The following is a 26,244-nucleotide window of genomic DNA, read 5'->3' as shown; positions in this document are numbered from 1 at the left end:
TTGAACCAATCATGTTTTACATCACAGGGTCTCAATTAATTGGTTCTGTAGGCTTTGGATGATTTACACGTCTCTTAGCAAAAGGTTGCTTAATTAATTTTTTTGGAGATTTATGTGGGTGTAAGTTGGCCATGCTTGAAACAATCACGTTCAACAGGGGTCCCTTAGAATCAATAGAGCTGTACTGGGCCCAATTTTCATAGAGCTGCTAAGCACACACATTTGCTTAGCATGAAATTTCTTCACTGATAGAAACGGGATTACCAAGGACAACAAATGCAACAAATGGAAATTTGGTTGGTAATCCTGTTTTTATCAAGGAAGAAATTTCATGCTAAGCAAATATTTGTGCTGAGCAGCTCTATGAAATTGGGCCCTGGTCAGGGACTTGTCATTGGAAGGCAGCCTTAAAGTATAATCTTCAGGCATTAAGTCTCGACTTAATGAGGTTACCCTTTAATCAGGTCTGCATTTCCAACTCTGATGGCCTCTGGGTAGATATGGACATGTTTCGAGAAGTTTCAGGAGCTTCAATTAGGCAAAATATGCAAGTAAATAACGCTGCTTCGAGACTGTAACATTAATTACTTTACTGTTATTATTAACATACACATTTTTTGAGTTAAGGATAATAAAAGGTTGCTCTACCTCTGAGTCTTGTCAAGCTTTGATTTCAGTCAGCATAAAAAAGGCTTAGTGAAAAGGAAATGGTGATGAAGAATTTGAATTGTGTTCATATTCTTTGTGTAGCTGTCTTTTCGTTGCAGACAACTTTTTTGTTGGGTGGTGTGCAAACAGTTTCAACAATATTTATCTTGAGAAAAAAGTGTAAACATTTATAAATTTATGTCTGTGTTGAAGCGAACTAACAAATCCTAAAAAAGTGACTGACATTGCATCCCTAAAGAAAAAGTGTGAAGAGAAATTGTGGAGAAATCCCAGTGAAAAGTTCCAGTCAGTGTTTTGATGGAAGGAAATGGTTAGGATGACTGCAGACATGTACCGTTTTAGAAAAGGGTATTGAGGATGTGACCTCTGTCGCACTCGAAAACCATAACATGATTCGCGCGCAGACCGCCGGGCAAAATCTTTGTATTTTGGGGCAGCCGGTTATCATACCACGACTATGCGTCTTTTTGTCTGGCGAAACATGGCGTATACAGTGTTTTTTCAACAGAGGGCGGTTTGAATGTAAACATAGGTCACATCGTCTATATTGTGTCTGTTTTTGTTTTCTAAAGCTACACACAAAGTGTGGACCTGAGATGAAAAGAGGTTCACATAACGAGGGACTTAAAATACTATGTGGACTTACACACAGTCCACACAGTGTTTTTTTTTTTTTCAGTGTTGAAGAATATGGTTTTCATAACGAGTACAGAACCAAAGAATGTCCACACACAGTGACAGCAATAATAGCTTTAGGCTCCTATTTGTATTTTTGTGCTTTTTACTTGATACATCACTGTGTACTTAATGTGCCGTTATGTCGGCAGGTCAGTACAGTAAGCATCGGCTTTTATTAAGGGCGATGTTGATCGATTAAATTGTACCAAAGTATAATTCAATATAAGCCATCCTCTGGACACAGCAATTTGCATGCACCTGTCTACTTTTCCTTTTAAATCTTATTGGGGGTTTAGAGTCTCGTATAATCATGGCCGATCTTTAAAAGCAATTTAGGCACACCTGAATGACTAGATTGGCTTCGTACAAGGTGTCAGAAGCAAGTATTTCTTTTTGATTATTAAATCCAACTCAGGATGTGAAGGTAAATGGCGATCAGTTGCCAGGAGCAAACCGTCACGACATCAACCATATTTCCCATGATGTACGTGGGTAGAATACCAACACTATGCATAAGGCAGAACTCAACGACAGTGTGTACATAAATTGTGCAATGCATGAACATTTTAAGTGGGGGCACTTCTCCCATAATATAATGCAACTACCACATATTGAGACATATGTGGTTTTCCTCCCTCAAAATTGTTGGGTTTTTTTTTTTAGTTTTTTTTTTTAACATAGATCTACATTGATTGCTAAATACCTGCAGAATATTTTTGCAGGTATTTAGTTTTAAAATGTTTGTTGACTTCTGTCAGTCCTCTTCTTGATTGATTGATTGAATTTAGTCTGATAAAAATACAGACAAAACATGCCATAAATACATAGGAGAAAAGACAATGAAATAGAATACAAGAAAGAAAAAAATACAAAAGCCAAGCATAACCCCAAAAGCCAACAACTTAGGCTTATTTCCATAGGGGTCCTATGAGAAATGGTATTATAAGATTACCTGAAATGTTGATGCTCTTTTTAAGGAATGACTATTACACATTAAGAACGTGATAGGACCGTATGCCTGGCAATGCAGTTATCTGATGTACATTGTGTAGACAGACACATATTTTTTGACAAAAATTGTTTGCGAGAGACCACACATGTAATTTACATTAAATGGATAAACTAGCATTCATGACAATTTAATGTCAGAACAAAAACAGGACAAATATGGTTTCTTTGGTAGAGTGAACTAAAATTCAACATCTTAATTTCATAGAGCTGCTTAAGCAGAGAATATTGCTAAACAGTTTTCAGCTAAGCAGAAATGAGCAGAATACCAGTCACAAATTGTACTTTGAGACATGGTAGTTTGGCTGGGAACCTCATTCTGGTAAGTGTATTTTGGTTATGCTTAGCTACTTGTTGTGTTTTAAAAAGCAGCTCTATGAAGTTGGGCTCCTAGGTCGCTTCTCAGGGATGGATTTCTTCCGGTAAATTCACCTTAGACATCAAATACACGGCGATCGATAGTTGGCTGCCGTCTCGGACCAAATTTGAGACATCTTAACAGCCTTTGGGTCTTGTCCATCTGCCATCACTATACATTTCCAAGTTATAGGACCCAGGGTTCCACAGCCAGAGTTTAATATGGGACATAAATTTGGTTATGTGGCAGATGCATGGAGGACTGATGTGCAGTAGACTATTGAAAGGTTCATATAAATTGCAGTTGAAAGACATTCAACTGTAGTGCTATGATATCAATTTATTATATGAAACTATAAAGCACACATCAAACATCAACTCAAGATTGTTACTCAAATGTAAATAAATAACTTTTGATTGGCTATAATTTTCCCGCTTTTTCTGGATACCTTCCCACAAACGTTTTTGCTCCTCTTTTTGCTATAAATGGATATACTTTTGTTTGTACTTTTTAATGCCTCTGACAAAGTCTGGTTTAGATTGAAAGCTAAGGTCATCTCCCCTACTAATTTTACTTCACAATATATGTACTTAATCAAGTTGGCACAGAAATTTTGTAATAATGAACAAATATAAAATATAAATTATACAGAATACAGCACTGACAGTGCTTGCAGAAACTTTTTTTAATCTCTTAATCGGAGACCCTGTTTTATAGCATCAGATGTTACCAAAGCACATCCCGGACATTTTGATCCTTTGTAAAGTAAATTCATATTAATGGTTGGAAGTTTTTTAGAAGCTTATAAAGCCATTATAAATTGATGAGCATTTGTTTCAAGCTGTGCATCAAGATGCACAAGTGTGTGTTTTTTAGACTAAATGTACCAGGGGAACCTTTCTGGCACCAGAGCAATTAAATTATTGAGGGGACCTTGTGAGATGCTAATAGGACACAGGTGTCTTATAGTCATTCACCTCTTGATCGGCCCGAGAGTTCTAGGAAGCGGGCGACTACAATTGCTTGCGACTTTTTTTTTATTGCTTGACAAAGGTCGAATAATTTTAATGTGAACTGCATTGCAAACCAAGCCAAAGAAAGAAAATCCTCTTTTTGAAGCTGCTTAATTATTGGTAATCAGCTTTGGTCTCTTTATGCGCTTCAAGTTTTTTTTTTGGCGGCACTCTACAAATGTCTTTATTATTATTATAATTGGATATCTGGTCAAACTTAAGAAGTGGGGCAATAAATTTGAGCGTTACAAATTAGTATTCAAGAGGTTAGTATTCATAAAAAAATCTGATTTGTATTCGTGTTGTACAGTCCTCTAAAAGCAACAAAAGGTTTTTTCTTCCTTGAACAACCTAGAATGGTGATTTTGTGTGAGGGCCAATACGTGCCAATCTGATTCAGGAATGCATGAGTTTCAGCAAAGACTGCCTTGGACTGCCTTGGCAACCCGCAGCCACTTCAACCTTTCTTTCATTCCGTCCACAAACGACTTGGAATCGAACAATTGCATTATCCTGTTTTTCTTTCCCTCGGTTTCTATGGCAACGAGATACTCCTCCAACTCATAGTCCCTCGTAGTGGCCGTGAGGTGTCCATCAAATTTTTTCTTATGGTGTGTTTTGTTTGTTGGCAGTGACGTTGTGGTTGTGGGGAATATAAAAGAAATCAAATTGAGGTTTACGATTGAGAATTTCATTTCGTGATAATTTGGGGTTGTCCAAAATGAAGGATTATACATGTAGTAACATCCTGTATGCCATGGTTCTGCCAGTGTGTAGCACAATGGAGCTACCGGTTTAATTCAATGGACTTCAGTTTGTAAATGTCAAGATTCAGGATCTATGTCTTAACTTGGTACAGTATTGAAGCTTTAGTTCTAGTTATCAGAAAACAAAAGGGCTTTTATTCTCAAATGAGCTATTCATGTGTCAGAGGAATTTAGCAAAATGTCAAAAAAACACGCTATTTTTACCAAGTCTATTTATACAAAACACAAAGAAAAGATGATCTCCTCATTGAAAGCAAAAAATCATTCAAGCCATGAGAAAATTTTCAAGACCTACATATGTTACGTGTGTGTTTTCAGCCTTTACCTTAAAAAACAAAGATTAAAAACTGCCCACATTTTTTATATTGTTTTATTGGGGTTTTTTAGTAGTTGTTCCTGTCAACATAGATTTGATGGCATAGATCGTTCTTGTATAGCTTTCAGATGGTAAGCGGCAGCCCCAGCCTCTCCTATGGTTTAAATGGGCGCCCGCTTGACCCTCCCTACTGACGGTAATTACTGTTACACGTGTACATGTTTATAGTATTTCCTCAGAGTACTCATTCTCATTGATATTAAATATTAAATTTCACATCAATGACTGACATCTCGGGGAAATTGAGAGCGAACACATCTGTAATCGTTGTGGATGTTCCTGATGAATCCTCAATTCAGACCAAATTTGTACATAGGTACAAAGTAACTTGATGTGTGTTTAAAGGTGGTCAAGTGGTAAGACTGCAGGACTTGCAGTCTCAAAGTTGTGGGTTCAATTCCCCAGCTAACCGCTGATTTCACAATGACTAGAATAAATATTGTCGTCTAGCCACTGAATAACAGTTTCTTGATTTTTGCAGTTATAATCATAGACGTTAAACCAATGTTTGTATCAGAGAGATTGATAATGTTGCCAGCTTGGTGTTTATATCCCCTTGTGGGAGTTTGCCAAGTTCCCTTGATGGGAAGATCATCTAAATAAATAAACAAACAAGCACTGGATGCCTTTGGTAATTGTCAAAGACCATTATCCTCACTTGGTGCCATGGCAATATTTCCAGTATTATCGCCTGTGACTGCTGCTTATTATACTTGAAACTTTTTTTTTACAGTCCTTGGTTTTAAGGTGTTTATTTTAAGGCATCACTATTGGTAATTGTCAAAGACCAGTCTTCTCACTTGGTGTATCTCAACATGTGCATGAAATAACAAACCTGTGAAAATTTGAGCCCAATTGGTTGAGACCTCAAAATCTAATTCTGAGGCCTCAACCGAAATCAAATTTGTGGAAAATTACTTCTTTCTCAAAAACTGCATTACTTCAAAGGGAGCTGTATAATGTTTTATACTATCAACATCTCTCCATTGCTTGTTACCAAGTAAGTTGAAATGCTAAAACTTATTTTGAGTTAAGACCAAGTGTCCATTGCCTTTTAAATGTAATAAGAAAAAAATAAAAACAGTACAGTTTGTTTCTGTTTTGTTCATGTTGAAACGGCTGACTGGTTAGTGATTGCAAAGCTCCTAAAATATTGCTTTCTGGTCATTTTCTTATTGCATTTTGTTCAAAATGCCAAATGCTTTCTGCTCAAGGTAGTGTTCCAAGCAAAACGTGGCATCCCATTATTTCCGGCATATTTCAACAACAACCACAACAACTTGTCTATAGCGCAGATTTCTTATTTAGTTAGGTCGCTTTCCCTTTGTAAAGCTCCTTTTAAAAATGCAAGGTTAATTTAATGAAGGAAATCATGCTTATTCCTTATTTGATTATGAAAGCATATTTTAGGTCGTTCTTTTTTTTAAGGTCATGCTCTCCACTTACTGGGTAGAATGTCAGGGGAAAAACAACTGTGGTGAGAAATATTGGAATGGTGATGTTCTACAATTATAGGTTCAAATGTGTATAACCTGCATGAACAGGTTCTTGCCATTTGAATGTGGGAATAAAACACCAAACCACATATCACAATACGTATTCCTTTTTGTAAAATGATTGAAAAGTGGATCATATTTTGTCCACAAAAAACCCCTATATGTACTTTAATGTTAATTGTAAATAAGACCATCCTCCTTAATTATGTATTGGAGCAATTTAGCTTAAAAGTCCTATTGAGTTCAAGAAACATTACAGAATTGGTAAGAAAAAAACTTGTCTAAGATCACAGATTTACCTAAAACTAACACAGGCTATGATGATGATAGTAGAAAACATCCCTTAAAATATTTCTGTCTGAAATGTCATATTTTATGGGAAATTGATAAAACTAATTTCCCGTTCAGAGTTTATCGCTTTATTCATTTTTTTTTTAATTGATGTATTGCAAAATGTGTAATCAGTTTTTCACAATGTTCTCCTGACCCAGATGGTCGTGTCGATCGATCTAAAACTTCTACAGGTTTGACAGTTTATGTAGATTCAATAAAGTCCTTACACTGCCAGCCACTTTTTTGTTAGCAAAAACTAATTCTGTTATGTTCCTTTAAAAAAAGTACAACATATTGTAATATGCGATCATGTCTGGTTGCCATGTGAGTGTTATGGGACTTTCTTAATGATATAATTCACACGTAATGTTCATTTGAGGGATACCATTCAGTAAACAATCAGTCTTACATGGAGATAGAGAAGGCACTGCTGCTAGTTTATGTGGTTAAAAATTCATGCAAACCAAGCGTGATCATCAATAGACAGTCATAGTTTTTTTTACTGACGTATGGATGATGCATTGTTTCCCCTGATGGGTTGTCCCTATACACACAAGAAGGCTAATGGTGAAGCTAGACAACAAACAAGCATGCCCGGGTTATAATTCAACTCATTTTTCATTCAGAACATCATGTCCTCATGACTCAGACACTAAACATATCTGTTGTGTGTGTGTGTGAATATTTGCTGATTGAATTTTGCACCACTTAGAAGACCAAAAGCTTGACAGGTTCCTTGTGATTAAAATCCCTGTGGGATACAACGGGCTGTTTTGTGTGTGTTTGTTTGAAGTGGCAGAAGCTAAAACTCATTAGAGATTATGCGAGTGAATTTGTCTTAGTGGAGAAATGGTTGCATTGAGGGGTCAAGAGCCCGTTCCCTGATGTCTCCTGAGATGTTTTAGTGAAGTTGTCTTGAGCTTACTTCTTGTTAGGTGGTCTAGTTGGTAAGACATCTGCTCTAGAATGGCAAATGCACTTGTAGGTTTCGAATCCCACTGGAGTAATTGGTTTTTTTGTTCACAGGACACTTTAAAATCATGTTTTAATTTCACTTTTGAGAACTTATGTGTGAAGTTTCGTTTTCATGAAAGCAAAGAGTCCAACAGGAGAGCAGCCTATACATAGCTCTCCTATTGTATCTCTTAAAATAAAAGACTGTCTTTAATAAGAAATTTCCGCTTTTAAGTATCGCAGAAAATACAATTTTCCCAGCTGCTTTGGATGAAAGTAAACCCATTGTAAGTAACCTGACAACAGGATACATCTTGAAAGACTCGGAAAAACAAAAGTGAAACTGAAGCATAACAGAAATCCTTTAAGCAGTATTCACGCAGGGTTGAGAGCATATCAACTACTAAGTGCCAAAACAGGTATGCTCAAAAGGTTACTTTTTTATACAACTTGGAATTGGATAAGTAATACTTTCTTCCATGTAACTGTATCTTCTGGTAAAACTCTTGTTAGCATCCGTAACTCATTGGGTTAATGGCATCCTTGGTGATGCTACGGAAACTTTACTCTGAATGAAATTTTGTGAAGGAGTGGGGTGTTTTCATCATGGATTACACTGAGAGAAAAAAAGTAGAACATGAACATTCTGGTAACTGGGTCATGTATGTATTTTGTTATTCTTGATCAACTTGGAAGGGCGAGATCAAATTCATATAGGCCTATAGGCCATCTTGGGTCAGATAAATGATGTTGTATAGCAACCTCATTCCCAGGGGCGATCAATCTCGTCACACCATAAAAAATATGCTTATCCATGCATGTATTGCTTGCTATAACCCCTGGCATTTAGTTAATTTAAATGTGCTAATTTATGGCAAACTTTAATTAGTTATGTGCTCAATCACAAGAGGCATCAAGTCTAAGAGCAACTGAGCCCAATTTCATAAAGCCTGTAAGCACAAAAACTTGCTAAGCACAGAAAAACATTGCATAGTAGAAATGCGTTACCAGCCAAATTACATTTAAGTTTACATTGTTGTGACTGATGTCCCACTAACTCTTTGCTTAGCACAGAAATTTGTCAAGCAGTAGTTTCTGCTCAACAGCTTTATGAAATTGGGCCCTGGTCTCCTCTTTTGCATTTTGACCCTGTGCATCCTTATATCATAAAGTAAGAACAGAGTCTTTGCACTCTGAACACACTTGTCACTGTTGGAAGCCAATTAGCATCATTAGTCGTTCATCCCTACCAGGGGTTAGTGATGAGAGGTATCAATGCGCGTACTGCCAACGGTAGTGTGGCTGTGTTTTTTGTAGGTTAATGAGAAATCAATGTCATCTGGGATCATCTGGGCCCAATTTCATGAAGCCTGGGGATAGCACAGAAGTGTGCTAAGCAGAGAATACTATTGCCTAGCAGAAACGGTTAGCAGTCAAAATTACATTAAGTTTGCATTGTTGTGGATTTATGAAAATTTAGGAAGGATGTCAGAGAAAAGATGTTATTTTTATTTTATTTTTTATACTTACTCTATTTAACAAAGGTTTCTTTTTTTTAGCAAGATGGTTTTATGTATGAAAAGGTTTTTTAGTTTGCTCCAGTTAGATACTGTTGCTAAACCATAACATTATAAATCATGCCTCGATGAAATACAAAGTAAGTACAACAAGGGAAGGTATTTTTTCAGCATAGTTAATGAGAACTATTTAGAATGTCTTTGTCTCCAAAAGAGACAATTACAAAATGGTGAGGTAGCGTACCACCTAGCAAGATGCTGTTTAAAAGGGTCTTTCATTATGAATATAAAAATAGAAATCTTTGCATTATTCAGGGTAAAATTCATGATAAACACATTCTTTTTAAAAAGAAAGGCCACTGCTCTTTGGGAAGTAATTGTTTTCATTTCCTGTTTTTCTTTTTTATTCAATTTTGGGAGCAGAAGTTGAGTTTTTTGTTTTTTTTTTCCAATAATTGGAAGCGATGAGGCAAGGAAGTATAGGCATGCAGTCGTAATTGTCAAATGTAGTCTGAGGCATTATATGATCACCATGACTGTGCACTTCATTTAGTTTATCACGCTCCAACGGAAAGCAATTTCTTCTTGCACCTCATAGCCATCTTTATTGAGTTTCTGCCACAATCTCTTTGGCACGGAAAACACACCCATCCGTTACATTATTGCATTGGGAAGTGGCTATAAGCTTGGAGGTAGAAATAAGCTTGAACTTGGTAATGTGTAATGTGTGACTACCTGGCACTTACATGTTCGGTACAAAGAATGCAGTTGACAAGTTTAATAAATCATTCTTTATTTTGAGTTTATACATCTTCGGGGAGGTGTTTTACCTCAAGTGTTTTATTTGTTATTAATGCTGAATGTTGATTATTCTTGATGCCATTTTGGTAATGGCAAATGTTTTTTTAAATTCCAATCAAGATAAATAAATCTGGAGTCTTATCACTCTGCATCAGCGCCAGCACGGGATGATTCTGAAGTTGACAAACGTATATTTGTATTTTGCAATTGACTTATAGTTTGTTGCAAGTTCGCATTCCCCAGACCTTTGGCTCTTGATGTCTAATAATTAGGACCAAGCTCTGCGCGTGTGTCTCCAATTTAATTCCATTTGCCTTTTAATAGAGTGGCATTAGTACAGCTAGCATGACACTGAATAGCCGAGCCCGTTATCCAATCTAAATTAAATCAAACAGAAATAGCAAACTGACTGAATACCAACACAGCATCTTCCAGTCGTCATCTCAAGACCCTGGACATTGTCGAGACCCACCGTCTCCCCAAGATTGACATTACGAGCAGATTTCCAACTCAAATTTCAAAACGTTGTCATCCTATCTCGCCAGGTCCGTGAACGTCCTAATAAAAACGACTTGACATGCAGTTCAATTCATCAAGCCCAATGGAAAAAAAAATTGCCCGTGTGACCCACAGGCTTTCCGATAACAAAAATAACCATCAAAGCCCCTTGGAGAGGGAGTCGGTAGTTCGTGCTTTTATTATTAAATATTTTGTGTGTATTATCCAATGTTAAAGACTGATGTACGTTGAGTATCTTTAGCCTGAGGTGTGTTTTCACAGATGCTTTCATATGTAACGTGATTGCCATTTGATTTGTTCAATTTATCAGTTCTTCTTGTGAGTGCCATTAGAAAGTAGCCAAGGAACCAAGTGTGACAGGTTTAATTGTTATCAGGAGATAATTGCTTGAAAGGAGATACACGCTTTGTTGTAGTGCAACAAAGGAACAACCCACAATATTTTGTGGCAATTTCTTTGGAACTTTTAGTATTCACTTCACAGCCTCTTGGGCAGTATGGCCATTTTACAACTTCCTACAAATCCAGAAGAAATAGAATAACAATTTCTGTTTAAACAGCTTGATATTGTGGAGTGAGTGGAAGAAGCAACTGAAACATCTTGTTAATTTTGCTTTGTCTGAAATTGTTTCTTTATAAACAAAAATTAGTGTGTGAAAAGGGTATACCTTAACCACGATAAGCTTATTTTCTGTACAAAACAACAAAACTATCTCGATTAAAAAAGTCTTAATAATATGTCAACCTCCCACTATCAAGTAACTTTTGATTTGAAGAACGGGGGAACACCTCAAAACCAAGTTCACATAAAATATATGTGGAGATTGTGACACAAAATGTAAAATTTCCCATATGACTTGTGTAGTGTTATGCCTGCCAGGAAATGCCCTGGAGCGTACAAGTCACTCTTGTTGTAACCAAAGGTTACATGGTCAATTGTATTGTAGTAGCTATTGCAGAACTCTGATCAAATTTCCCACTGGGCCTTTTTTGTAATGTAAAACATATGCAAGAAACAAACTCACAAGTATGATGATTTTTTCTGATGTATTTCCACCTTAAGATTGAAGTAGCGCTAAGTTTGGACGATTGTGTATCGAATTTAACCTTTCAGTAGGTCAAGATTTTGACTTTGTTTCTCTTATTTCTGGGTTTTGTTACTTTATGTCTGTATCTGACAATGTGGAGAGCTAGCTGATTTAGCTCAGATTTCAAGCCTGTAGCAAAGCCTTTTTGTTTGTTCAATTTTGACGTTACTGAACATTAAAGAAATCATATACTTTGGGTTTTTGGTTCTGTTCCGTTGTTTTTTAAATCCTATCCATGGAGCGGCCATATCAACACTGCTAAAAAGCAAAGCCAGGGCAGCTGGATGGCTTGCTGGTAATTCTTATAAGCAGATACAGATGAGAAATGCATCAATACAAATTAATTTATTTTGAATGCAAACAGACAAGTCCTGTCAAATCTTCTCTTGTGGAAGATGCTCATGCTTACATGTTCTTGCTGGTATAGACAGCTTTATAAAATTGTGTTGTGCTTTCTGTATAAAATGCTTTTTTTTGAACAGTTTATGTCGCAGGTTATGTACATAGTTGATATTATGAATAAATGATTGGACAGTTTAGGAGGGTACCAAAATAGATCTTATCAATTTATATTTCATAAATATGCAACGCTGACAAACATTCTCGCTACATGATGATTTTAAAAAATAAATACAGTTGGGGATTAAATTGTCTGTAGTTAAATATCTTGAAGTACATGTAGATGCATCATGTTTATTTTTAACACTGGACTATTTATGTGTATATTATTATCTCTGCGTTGACATGAGGATTGAATGGTTACTTTTTTTAGTTGTGACTTTGTTTTGTCTTAACCTTGTTTGAAAATGGACATTATAATGCAGTTCAATTTACCCCTAATGTTGAGGTTGGCAAATTTGGAATTGGACTTTTTTAAAGTATGTAGATGTATTTTCTGAGGAGGCGTTGTAAACTTAGACTATTAAGGAACCTTTTTATAAAGACAACAATTGAAATCTGAAATGAACATCCCACGCTGATTTCAAAGTCAAACATAATATATTTTTTTAAGTCGCAGGCTTATAAAAATGATTCTGCCTCAGAGCGACCCAACTTGGCTTGTGCTTTTAATTGCCATCCACTTTCATTCTGGCCGGTAATGTAAGGTATACAGCGTGTATCTCTTAAAGGCAGTGGACACTATTGGTAATTACTCAAAATAATTATTAGCATAAAACCTTTCTTGGTGATGAGTAATGGGGAGAGGTTGGTGGTATAAAACATTGTGAGAAACAGCTCCCTCTGAAGTGCCATAGTTTTGGAGAAAGAAGGAATTTTCCACGAATTTGATTTCGAGACCTCAAGTTTAGAACTTGAGGTCTCGAAATCAACCATCTAAACACACACACCTTCATGTGACAAGGGTGTTTTCTTCTTTCATTATTATCTCGCAACTTTGATGACAGATTGAGCTCAAATTTTCACAGGTTTGTTATTTTATGCATATGTTGAGATACACCAACTGTGAAGGCTAGTCTTTGACAAAAACCAATAGTGTCCACTGCCTTTAAGCAAATCTTGAAAGAAATACGGAGAGGGGAATATTACTCAATTTCAATAGATTCCCAAGATGCCGTCAAGATTGAGAAAGACTTGGTGCAATTACTTTTTTATTTCTAAGGATCTTCTCTTTGGTATAATAATATTGTCATCGAGCACTGGGATTTCTATGTTTTGATTTGCCTTTGATATAGGAGCATGCACTTTGCCTCCGATTCCTCGGATTGAATTGATGTTCACTGACGTATGAGTGACATTTAATCAATCGTGCTTTTGGTCTGTCCCCACCTTCAATTGCACTTTTTAAAAGTTTTTATTTAAAGGTGGGGTATAAATGTAGATGTACTTTTTTGGAGAGGCACTGTGAACTTTGTCATCATTTGTTATAGACTTTGCTAATTTGGTGAGCAAGTTAGTGTGATGTATATAATGCATACACCAACCAACTGTGTATGGCTGCAACTTGGTGAACTGGTTTGTCTTATTTGACACCTTGGGTTACAGTTGAGGATTCATCTGCAATTTGACATGGTTATTTTGGCAAGATAAATGGAAAGGTCTTTTTGGAATGAGGACCTTTTTGACCAAGTTCCTAGTAGGATTTGGTAGCCTATAATTCATTTTAAGCTGATGTTTTGTCTTGTGTCATCAGTGATGAGATGGGTAGTTATATTGTCTGTTTACTCAACTTGCTGAAGTAAATCTCTAATGACATTCATTAGTTTGTTTGTTTGCATGATCACACATTAGTCCATTGTTGTTATGGGGAGTCTAATTACATCTCTCAGACAAATCAAATGATGATTTTTTATGACTCAGTGCTTATACACACTCATAAATTATCAGGCTTTCACAATTGTCAATTGTTCGTACAATGACCTGCAATGACGTCATTGGCCTTACATGTATGGCTCTGTTTTGATTACCATAGCAACCCAACACTTTTTCCCTTGTTTTTGATGTTGATGCTGTTAAAGACGAGAATCTTAGGCATATGCCACCTGCTTCCCTTGTGGTCTTTGAAGTGTCACTCTAATGTCTCAACGTTATACCACCCAGATTTGGACAGCACTCAGCATATTTTCATGTACATCAGCCTGGGCAGTACCTTTAAACACATTGTGTTCAGTTGAAACGTCGATTGCCCATGGTGGCACAATGCATTGTACGCACATCCCCCAATCATACTTAAAGATATCTTGTTATTAACGGTCCCCTCTCAGATGTTTTGCATTATCAATTAATGTTTTCCACACCTAGAAATGTGTTCTTCATTATTATACAATTTCCTCCCACCCTCAAAATAAGAAACCATTTGATATTTTGTCTGCACCGTAGTGTTCAGATGCAAAAAATCCACCTACGCACCGGGGGGGGGGGGGGGGGGGGGCATTTTGTATGTTTGTATGGAATTGTTCAAATTCTTACATTCTGTTTGTTTCCTAGCCTTGATATCATCATTAATTATCAGCTGGAAAAAAATCTGAAAAAGTCTCAGAATAAGGAAAATCAGAGCATACCTTAATCATGCCTAAATCTATCCTAAGACTTTACTGACCACATCTGGCCAATTAAACCAGGAGAATCTAATGAACAATACCAGGTGTATCCTAACAATGGAGGTAGACATAAATCTGAAGGAGCAGACGTTGAGACTTCAGTCAATCGATTATCAGTGGCAAGCGAAACACCTGTTAATGATATTATAAATACTTTCTAATTTTACCATTTCCTGGAGGAAATAATTTAGTTTGAGAGAATAATAACAGGAGCTTTTAATAATTCTTTGTCTTCTTTCGAACACCATTTTATCATGGGGTTAGAGATTTAAAGGCAGTAGACACTATTGGTAATTACTCAAAATAATTATCATCATAAAACCTCATTTGGTAACGAGTAATGGGGAGAGGTTGATAGTATAAAACATTGTGAGAAACGGCTCCCTCTGAAGTACAGGTTTTCGAGAAAGAAGTAATTTTCCACGAATTTGATTTCGAGACCTCGAAATCAAGCATCTGAAAGCACACAACTTCGTGTGACAAGGGTGTTTTTTTCTTCCATAGTTATCTTGCAATTCCGACGACCAATCGAGCTCAAATTTTCACAAGTTTGTTATTTTATGCATATGTTTGGAACACCAAGTGAGAAGACTGGTCTTTGACAATTACCAATAGTGTCCATTGTCTTAAATTTTTTTTATCAATCTCATAAGGACCTATCAATTGGAAAATGAGTGTATCCAAAAACAATTTGACCCAAGGTGCTCTTTCATTAAAATATAATAATCCTTTAATTTACATTAAGATGAGACTCAAATATCTCGAAGAACATTTTGTACCGCCGAAATTTTACTTTGATTTTGGGGGGTTGAACAAAGAATTGACTAGAGTGGGATTCGAACCAACGACCTCCGGATTAACATGCCGGTGCTCTACCAACTGAGCTATCTAGCCCTATATCGGCGGTGTCCCTATTTTGTCAATATCTTTGTTCGGGGGTGCCAGTCAGAAGCCATACAACCGTTAACTGCCGTGTAGCCAGGGATCACACCCAAATTACGATACAACCTGGGAAGCGGCAGCCAGGGGATGAAATTTTACTTTCCTATAATCGCTCATAATAGGCAGAAAAAATAATCAATTTTTTTTCACTGAGCAGTTTTCTTTACACAATTTTGTGTTACTGCTAACCACAGGTTGAAATAAGTAACCATTTTTGTCTGAAGGTTCTAACCAAGAGGAGTTATGCACTCTGATAAGCTTCCCAAATACTGAGATGAAGTTATGCCGACATGGATGTTTTTTTTAATATTGACGTTTTGCTGACAATGTTATCCCCTCACAATGAACCAACTTCAAAGCTGTGAATTCTTGATGTGCATACAGATTGATAATTTTAGACCACTTTAGGAAAACTAAAACTCCTCTGTATTGAGGAAACAGCCAGACTTGATTTCTGTGTGGCTATTATTTTCCTATTTATTTATGTATTTGATAACCAACAATGGATAAACGCCACTTACAGGTATCATTTAAAAATAAGAAAAAAATAACAGATAAAACTATGGAAAACTATTTTATATAAGTTGAAAATTGTTACACAATAATGGAAAAATGTCATACATTCTGTTGAATAACCATCCAGTCTGCTACCTTGCCATAGCTTGCAGTAGTGTGCATACGTCCTCAGCATGAGTTTGCCGACTGCATCTTAAACAGCAGTTTACTTTACTCTTTACTTATCTTCATCTTTTTGTCTCTCTCATCCTACAGCTCTGACAAATCTGATACTTCAACTTCAACGAGTTTGCAATTAACTATCCACACCGACACTCCAAGCAAACTCCAGCTGAGGAAAGAGTGTACACTCCGCTGAAATGCGTTTCCATGAAACGCGTCAAGAGCAGACCATTGCTTCTTAATCAGTTGTCGTGGCAACCATCCTGTGGACTTGTATGAGTGGCACATTGAATTCATCAGCAGTTTGTTGTTTCGGTTTATCATGATGGACTTGAAGGATAACATAACAACGGCAGTGCCACCTCCCGAAGGTAAACACGAGTTACATGTCTGTCGCTCTCTGAGACCTTTTTTGAACCAAAAGTTTGTCTCGACTGATTTTATTCATTCTTTTTCTCTTAAGATTGCTTGCTAGCTAGAGGCAGTTCAAATTCTATAATTTAGCAGTGGGTAGGCCTACTGCAACAATATAATAGACAATGCTCCTGAGATATAAGTTGATTGAACCAGTGCATCTTCCATTACCTTGTAGTAAAGAACTGAATATTGAAGTTTCTCGAGCGTCACTTAGTGACGGGTATGAGCACTATATAAGAAGCCACTATTATTATTAATTACACTATTAGGCTACACAAGTCACAACTGAGTAAGCATGATCAGATGTGTAAACCGATTGTTGACTTCATAAATACGTGGGGATACATTTATAAGCTATCCAAGTGCACACCCTTTATCTTTCCAGGTTCGTCGCTCGTCAAATCTGAATTTGTACTTTTTTTGACTGTTAACTATTGAAACAAAACATAAAGTCTGTAGGGAAACCCAAGCCATGATCCCTGTGGTTTAGTGGATTTTCCTATCAAGCATCGCCCATAGTACAGTCTGATTAGATTTCCATCTGTTGCTTGTAGGCTGCAGTGGAAAAATGAGCAAAGCAGCAGCCATGGTTTAGTCTTCATGTTTGTTAAAATTTCAACGTTCCCTATCCTCTTTAACTTCTCCCCTAGGAGGCGGAGTTTTACCAACAGGAGGGGGAGACGGTGGGAGTAGTGGGGAGGAGAATGGGCAGCCAACATCTGGAGACCAGACTTCCATTCCAGTCGCAGCGTCAGCCGCCAGCCTCATCCTGGTCTTAGTCGCACTTGTCTTGTGGTACTTCTTAGTGAGAGGGCAGTAAGTGTGAATTCATGACTTATCTTTGGAGATCTGTTTCTCACTATCGCAATCTCATCTTTTTGCCTTCAAGTGGTTACCTTCAGAGGGAGTGATGGCAATGGTTTAAAACTTTCACTTCATAGACGCAGGCATGCAACTCCTTAGCTGATTAGCTGAGTTCCTCTTTTTCATTTCAAAATAGTGCCATAAAAATCTGAAAAACACTGCACAAAAGTTAAGTGTGATCGGCCAGATTTTCTTTTTTTTTGCAATTAGAAAACTTGAGGTCTGCAATAGACCATTGCCGATTATAAGAGAACATTAAAGTGGTTTATTTTTTGAAAATGGTTGCTGCAGAAAGTTAGTTCATCATTTGTTAATTAATTGAGGTAATTTTATTTTAATTGAGGTAATTTTATACTGTTAAATTGTTTTTTTTCCCTTGTTTTTTTTGTTTTTCTGTAGACTCCGTAAAAAGTCCTTTGATCATCAGCGCAGTAACAGCCACCAAAGCCACCATAGTCATCAAGGAAGTATGAGAGATTCAAACAGCAGACATGGTAGCCTTGGTTCATCTCATGGCACACGTTCCCATGGCAACTCGCCCCGTAGCCATCGCAAAAACGGTAATGGGTCTCCCCGGTCGAAACGAAACTCAAGGTGCACTTGTCAATTTGAGGCCTGCTCGTGTTCAGTGAGGTCGTCGGACTCGCCACTTCTTAAAAATTCCCCGAAGAGTTCCCGCAACTCTGGATCTGAATGTACTGGAACTTCACCATTCTGCCCCCACTCCAGTAAGTTTAGACTGCATAAGTTAGACATTCATATGCGAGATTCTATGGACTCGGATTTTCATCCCGATGAGGAGAACACTGCCGGCCCATCATGTTCATCTCAAAACAGTCAAGCATGCACGTGCAATGCAGTCCAAGACAATGATGTCGTTGTAAATATTGATGCAGTGGTTCTTTCTGATGGATCACAGTCAAATGGGGATATCGGGGAAGCCTGTGCTCCTCAAGTGAACTGTAACAACGCCGCAGATTGCTCCTGCACATGTCGGCCAGTCGTTAGCCATGCACATTGTACGTGTCGAGTTATCCATAACCCACTTGATAACAACCGTGTGCGGAATCCAAAACTTGGCCTGAACTACAGTGCACCAACTCTTATAGGTAGCAGCAGTGATAGTGACTTTCCTGGTGCTGAAGCATTGTGAGCATTGAAGACTACAACTCCTACCTTATAAAGCTGTCTTTAGGAAGAAGTTTATTATACATCCTAGCAATTCCAGACAGTGTTTCACAAAGAAAAAATGGCATAAGGACAGGGTGGATATAATCCAGTAATGATGTATCCGTTTGAAGATCAACAAAGTCCAGGAAAGGGTTCTATGACATGTTATTTATGGCTGCTTGTTTTGATAACTTCTCGTAGTTATTATTGTAAGAAATCGATGAGTGTAATTTGCCATGGCTTCAGCTTGTTAAAACATGTCATGATGACGTCACGTTAACTTTGATGTGCTGTCACTTGACATGGTTTTATTAAGAATAAGACTTGTCATGACATTGATTTGGTTGTGGCTTTGATTGTGACATTGAAGTATCAATGACATTAAAGTATCTTTGGATACCATGGCTTCGGCCTGCTATGACATGTCATGAAGATGTCATGATGTCGTTAACCTTGGTGTGTCTAGGCCATAATTTTGTCATCGTGTCACTGATGATTGTCACTTGTCAGGGCTTTATTTAGAATGTGACTTGTCACGACATTGATTTGGTTTTGGCTTTTGATTGTGACATTGAAATGTCAAAGACATCATATTGTCTTTGGGTTCATTTTATTTTTGCTTTGATTAATCCTGATAACCAGGACTCAGCGATATATAAAATTTTCAAAAGACTGGGTCGGACGCTAAGGTCCCCCACCATCTTTCACTCCGTCTTGATTGTTTTAATCTGGTAATTTAAGCCTGCTGTAATCTTTATGATGTTTTTCATTGTAAGTTAGTTTCTTAAACACACTCAGTCTTTCGATGTGAACTGCACTTTAGACATGCTCTCACAGTTTTTTCTTGTAAAACTACTCAAGTGTCCCACTTTGTTGAATACAGTACAGTGTTCCATCAGGGTTTTCCCTTCATGAGGCCATAATTTTATATTACAATTTATGGAAAGATAATGCCTAACATTCTTTGCAATGAAGTACACAAACTTTACATTCTGAAAGTAAGAAAATGAAAAAAATTGTTTATTATTTTTATTGTGGGCTTGTGGATACCAATGATTTTATATGCAATGCTTATAAATTGCTTCTCAGCCTAATCATTTTCACATTAATGTGATTACTTTTTGATGCCTTGTCTTTAAAACCCTTGTATGGGAAAACTTGGTGATGATGTAGAATGTGAATTTTCTGAGCTGAATAGGCCTTTTTTCTGATGCTTTTTTGTTTGTGTTGATCAATGCTATGAACTTGGGGCAAAGTTACCCTTTTTGCAATCTGCACTGCACTGCACAAATTTCTCTTTTTTTGTATTCAACTGATAGAAAAGAAACTTTGTTATGATGTTTGTATGCCTACTTATGTACAGATTTGAATGCATGCTGAAATTCTTTCAGAGTATAAACATTTTTGTCTTTTGCAGAGTTTTTGGAGAATTCATCACACGAGCCAGTCTTTCACATTTTCAGCCAACAAAAGCTGTGGGAGACTTGTGGCGGTATTAAAAAAACAATGAGTTTAATCTGAATAAAGTGAGCTTTCTAATTGTTTGTATGAAGCTACAGTAATTTTGGAGGAGTTATATTTTAACTATAAGGGATTTTAATAAAATCACAGGCTTTTGTTAGTGTTGAAAATGTTTTCTCTTGCCTGTGACACTATGATTGTATCACAATGGGAATGAGTTCCAAGAATATATACAAAGTTTACCTGCAAAGTTTATTCACATTTTTACGCTGATGATGATTTCCCTTTTTTTTCTTTTTTCTTGCCATACAAAACTGAAAAACCGCTGTGTTGTGCTCAACTTTTTCCTATCTTATTTTATATATTTATTTACCAAGTTCCGTACTATTCAATTCAATTCAATTCAATAAATGTTTATTCCATACTCTTGCTAGAAGAAAAGGGGCAAGTTTTGAGTCACTGATTGACTGCATGAGGAGATGTGTTGAGATTTTCATTTTATATATCAATAGCTAATTTGAACATTTCAAGTCAAAACAATCATTCACACCCGAAGGAATAAACATCAACTGCCTCTGGCTAAAGGTGAACTATTTTTTTATAGACACACTATCCATCTTGAATCATAACATCGTTGCCATTTTACTGTGGTCATTACAGTACAAAACATAAAAACGGAGCATTTATAAAGCACATTTTAAAGAGATCAAAGCCCTGTAAAGTGAGCAAACGTTTTTTAATTGTCCACTACACAAAATGAGTGAATGTTGCTGACTACAGAGTCGATGAAATCCATGGAATGGCATAATATGAACAAACTGTGAAATGTTTTGGGTGTTTTTCTTGGAGGGGTAGGCTTATAATAAGAAGTATTTCCTTTAATATTCAAATTAATATATTAAAATTAACCTATGGACTTCTTCACAGTATATTCTCACTCAAGTTTATGAATATAAGGAGTGACATTTTGATGTTCTTAAATTACCTGCCACAAATTTGTATGTTAACGGTTTGCTTTTTTTAAATAGAAAAACGATTTTCAAATTAAGTGGTACTTCTATTTTCTGAACTAAGTTTTTCTTACCAATTAAGCTATTGAGAAGGTGTTCCCCCTATAGTGGGGAGAAATGTGCCCTTATTTTGCCACTCTGTTTATACCAGATTATGATTTACTTTTATAAAAAAAAATCGACTGGGCTATATACATTATGTACTAGTATAATCAGGGGCACAATGAGTATTCAATTCATTTGATTATTGGCTGCAGATTTATAAGATTTTAAACCTGCCTGCAGAAATGTGGTACCATGTGTCAGGTTTCACATGAAAAAAGACCTTTCAGTGTATGTAGACATGTTGAACACCATGTGCAAAAGAGAATAAAACAAACATGTCTTGCCAAATATTTTAATATTTTGAAGCATTATCCCCAGACATTGGATCTATCGAATGCAAATTGTAAAGAACATTGCCTTTAGGTGGATGGGAAACTCTTTGTGCAAAGGTTATGAACCATAAGTTGTACTTATAACAACGTTTTCTGTTAGGTTCTAAAAATTGCGTGGTTTTATTTTTGTAGGCGGCGTTTTGTCTTTCGAATCGGGATTTCAATCATTTATAATAACGGGGGAAGTTCGTTGTTACTTAAGTTATTAAAGTTCAGGGATGATTAATTTCAGGCTTTATCTCGAATCAGATCTTTCTATGTCCTGCTTTGATAAACGTCTAGGGCTGAGGACACTTTCCCAAAACCTCATTGAAATATTTAACTCCAGTGATTGTCATAGGTGGAAGTTGATGTTTCATAAAGTTTGGGGATGGTAAACTTCAGAAATTTATCTTGCAAACCTTTTTTGTCTGACATGCTTTGATCTACTTTTTTAGAACTGAGGACACTTTCCCCAAACTTCACGGAAGTTGATGTTTCATAAAGTTTGGTGATGGTAAACTTCAGAAATTTATCTTGCAGACCTTTTTTGTCTGACATGCTTTGATCTACTTTTCTAGAACTGAGGACACTTTCCCCAAACTTCACCGAAATCTTTAACTCCAGTGACCAAAAGGGGAAATGCCATCGTTTCAATATAGGCTTTTTATACCACCTAAAATGTTGATGGCCTTTTAGACCTTTTTGTCGGAGGTTATAACTTTATATTTATAAACTGCCTTTAACTATACTTGAAACTAATTGTATGAGTTGGGAATAACGATCAAAGGTTTGTCAACCAAAGCTCTTTTGAATAGTTCTTTCCATTGAAAATATAGGATTGTATACAAGCTTTGTCGTTTTTACGGTACTTATATAACAACTCAGTTGAATTACAGTTTAAACTGAAATGGAAGATATATTGTAAATAATTGCAAGTAACATTTGCCACGCCAACTTTCTTATGGCACTAAAGTCATCAGTTTCGTGATTGTGTGGTGGTTTTTGATTATCTTAGGGTCCCGACAATCCTATTTTGAATCTTACATTAATTATGACCTTATCTCATTGAATATAGCAAATTTATGAATGGTTAAACAAACATTGACTAATGGTCTAAGTGCCGATATATTTAAAACTGTTGTGCTTTTTGTGTAAGGTGTACACTGCCCAACGGTTATGTTGTAAAAGAAAAACTGCTTTTGTTAAAAAAAAAATTCACATTATTACAAGTTGTTATGAATTATGATTACCACAAGTGCTGCACAACATTTGCACCTCATGATGTTTTGTATGTTACTTTGTAAATTGGCCACTATTTAGGATAGATTTCTTAAAATAATAATGAGGATTTGTAGGTTCGCTTAAACCAACAAATGGTTTTATATGGAGCCTCTTTATAAAATGGTCAACCAAAAAGAGTTCGGTTGGTGTTGTTTTTATTTATTTATCCCAAAACATGCGGGCCTTTGTCTTTCACTTCTGCATGCATTTTTTTCTGTAATTTGTTCTTGCTACGTTTGAAGACGGGTATTATTATACTTTGCACCTCACATCACAGTAAGAACTCCCGGATCACTTCTGAGACAAGCTGGCCTGGAAACTGGATAACAAATAGGTTTTTAACTCAGATTATGTGTCAGTTTGACAAATTTCTCTGTAATTTTGACATAGATTCTGGTTCATCCTGACCCAGAAGTCTGGGTCATTTCTGACCCGGCATGTTTAGACTGTGATGGCGAAGTTATAAAACACCCTGCCCCTGGAGGCTTCAACTGCGATGTGAACAACCTCGAGTTAAAGATGCTATGTCAAATTTTTGGCCGATTTTACCCAACAATTTTGATTTAAAATTCAATAGGTATTTTGATGGGGGTCGAGAAAGTTACAAGCTTTCATTTGAGCCATTGCTCGAAAAAGTCCGCCAATAGTAGCAGTGAAATAAAATGCTCAAAATTAGTTTTGGTTGGGATCCCGACAATATTTCACGTGACCAATTATTATGTGTTTTATAAGAAACATTTACAATTTTTGTCAAGGTTCCTGACCATTAAAAGTAAAAGTTAAACTTGTTTTCGTTAGAGCGGGTGATACTCTGTGAAATACCATTCACTCAAAAAAGTTTATTTTGTAATGTTTGGGGCCAAAAATCTGACATAGCATCTTTAAGTTCGCACATTTTTTGCAGTGGAATGAAACTTAATCATGTACCGGTGTTTTATAATTATGTCGACCGGTGTAAATGCAATAACAAAAGTTAAACATCATCCAATGCATCTATTGCATTATTTGAATTGTATATAGGCCTATACTTGTAGAATTTTATTTGTATCAACATTCGTGAGAAAGATACATCGAATAAAGAAAACTATTAAGAGCCTCTCTGACATCTGTTACTGCATAACTTCTAGTAATTTATATCACATAAATTGTATTCTTTGTTATGTTAGCGCCGGGTGTTAATTTTTTAGCAAAGCACTATAATGCTCTATAGTGCATACTCTTAAATTCTGCAAAGTCTAAGGAAAATGATGAGCCGAATCAAATTTAACTTGGGTTTCAAACTTCGTCCCGGGCATCGGCAAAGGTGATTTCATTAAAGGCAGTGGAGTGACTATTGGTAATTACTCAAAATAATTATTAGCATAAAACCTTTCTTGGTGACGAGTAATGGGGAGAGGTTAATACTAAATAGAATAAAACATTGTGAGAAACGGCACCCTCTGAAGTAATGTAGTTTTCGGGAAAGAAGTAATTTTCCACGAATTTGATTTCGAGACCTCAGATTTGGAATTTTGAGGTCTCGAAATCAAGCATCTGAAAGCACACAACTTCGTGCGACAAAGGTGTTTTTTCTTTCATTATTATCTCGCAACTTCGACGAGCGATTGAACTCTAATTTTCATAGGTTTTTTATGTTATGCATATATTAAAATACCCCAAATGTGAAGACTATAGTCTTTGACATTTACCAAGACACCACAAAAAATATATTGATTGTTTTGCGTTGCTATGATGACCCTAACTTGCTTATAACTCGATTTCACGTCCATCTAAAAATCTTTCCAACAGTTTGAATCTTTAAGAAAGAAAAGTAAATCAACTGAAACACACACAGGAAGCGAACATCGTGGCGTCGTCCAAAAAATAATAGTACAAAAAGTCATCAGCTTGTTATCAGTCGAGTTTTCTGAAAAGAAAAACGACTAATATCAGGATTAGACGAAATGTTTTATACTGGCTGTATGGTTTTCCGCTAACATGAGTGAAATAAGTAATTATAATTGACTAATGAGCAAGTTAATAATAGAAGCCCAGACGGCTTTATGACATGTTAATTGAATTCAATTAGTTGATTGGCATTTCTCAATGTAATCAACCGATATGATAAGGGTGCATAATCATTTGCGACCAACTCATGACGTACCTTCGCATGCGTCTATCAACAGAACTATGGAAAACAAAGAACAGTTGTTCTCAACTTTGATGCAAAAAATCCAGGCGGTTTTCAAAAGTATATGTGTTTATCTTAAATCACAACTTGCACATCGGAGGAATACCGTTTACCGTTTCAGACGGGGCTGAAGGGTCAAATTTCGTATTATAACTTTCTAAGATCCCTCACGAAAGTGGAACTAAACTAACACTTTTCTAATCTCACATTAAAATGGTGTAAATTGAAAGATCACAGATTGACATAAAATGTTCACGGTCTAATACTGGTAATAGTAGAAAACATCCCTTGAAATATTTATGTCTGAATTTTCATATTAATTTTTGATGAGAAATAAATAATATAATTTCGCGTTTGGAGTTTATCGCTCGGTGAGCATTTTATTCGTTTGTGTTTTGACATCGATGCAATGCAACAAATTTAATCGGCTTTTCACTATTCTCTCATGACCCATGCAGATGGCCGATCGACCTCGAACTTCTACAGGTTTGTACATAAAGTCCTTTCACTGCCAGCAACTTTTTTGCTAACAAAACCAATTCTGTAGTGTTCCTTTAAAGCAAAATTGAAACATGAAGTCAAAGGATGTCGGAAAAAAAAGTATTTTACTTTGAACATCCTAAAGAGGAATTTTGCGTATTTTAGTTGAATGTATTAAAATGCAGGAGAATGAATTGCATATTATCGATGCCTTTGATGTTCCTGTACAAAATAATGTACAATATTTTTAAATGTTACATGTTACATAGGAGGTCATTGTGAGATATGTTTTAGGATGGTTTCGGCCAAAAATCGCACTAGAGGGTAAATAACTTAATTTTACGATCACTTTATTATAATCTAGAGACTTCCACTTGTACGTCAGGACCTTATCTATAAATTGGAAAATGAGTGAATCGCAAAACTGTTTCTCTTATAATGGACAACGCTCGACAGCGACGAACAGAAAGACCTTATTGTACATCGCATCCATGTATTGCCGGGGTGGCGCTCTTCACTGATAATGGACAACGTCCCGATTTTTTGTCAAAATGATTTTTTTTAAAGTAGGGGCTTAGGCCTTTAATTTTGTTTTCCACATGAAAATTCTGTTCTGTGTAACTTAAACGAAATCATTTAGGCCTAATGTTGTTGAACTTGACAACAGCCATTTAAAATTTATTTCTAAAAATGTCAGATCAGCAAAAACACTTGGAC

The 26,244-nt window shown here is 36.3% G+C and overlaps 1 protein-coding gene and 1 non-coding gene across 4 annotated transcripts in view; one reads left to right on the top strand and one right to left on the bottom strand.

Moving 5' to 3' along the window:
* The window catches only part of LOC139941466 (uncharacterized), a 50,998-nt gene extending 27,034 nt beyond the window's left edge, over positions 1-23,964 (top strand). For all 3 annotated transcript variants that reach the window (XM_071937982.1, XM_071937981.1, XM_071937983.1), the window contains 3 exons: positions 16,349-16,626; positions 17,323-17,488; positions 17,936-23,964. In XM_071937982.1, coding sequence (XP_071794083.1) covers positions 16,578-16,626; positions 17,323-17,488; positions 17,936-18,689 — 969 coding nt within the window. In that variant the 5' untranslated portion in view covers positions 16,349-16,577 and the 3' untranslated portion in view covers positions 18,690-23,964. The remainder of the gene's footprint in view (positions 1-16,348; positions 16,627-17,322; positions 17,489-17,935) is intronic.
* Positions 15,457-15,529, bottom strand: Trnan-guu (transfer RNA asparagine (anticodon GUU)). Its single transcript has one exon. It is a non-coding gene; the product is annotated as a tRNA-Asn (tRNA).
* Positions 23,965-26,244: the final 2,280 nt, after the last annotated feature.

This window comes from Asterias amurensis, chromosome 9 (assembly GCF_032118995.1).
Source record: "Asterias amurensis chromosome 9, ASM3211899v1".
NCBI lineage: Eukaryota > Metazoa > Echinodermata > Asteroidea > Forcipulatida > Asteriidae > Asterias > Asterias amurensis.
The sequence above is the reverse complement of the archived record's forward strand: the minus strand, read 5'-3'. Positions and strand labels throughout refer to the sequence as shown.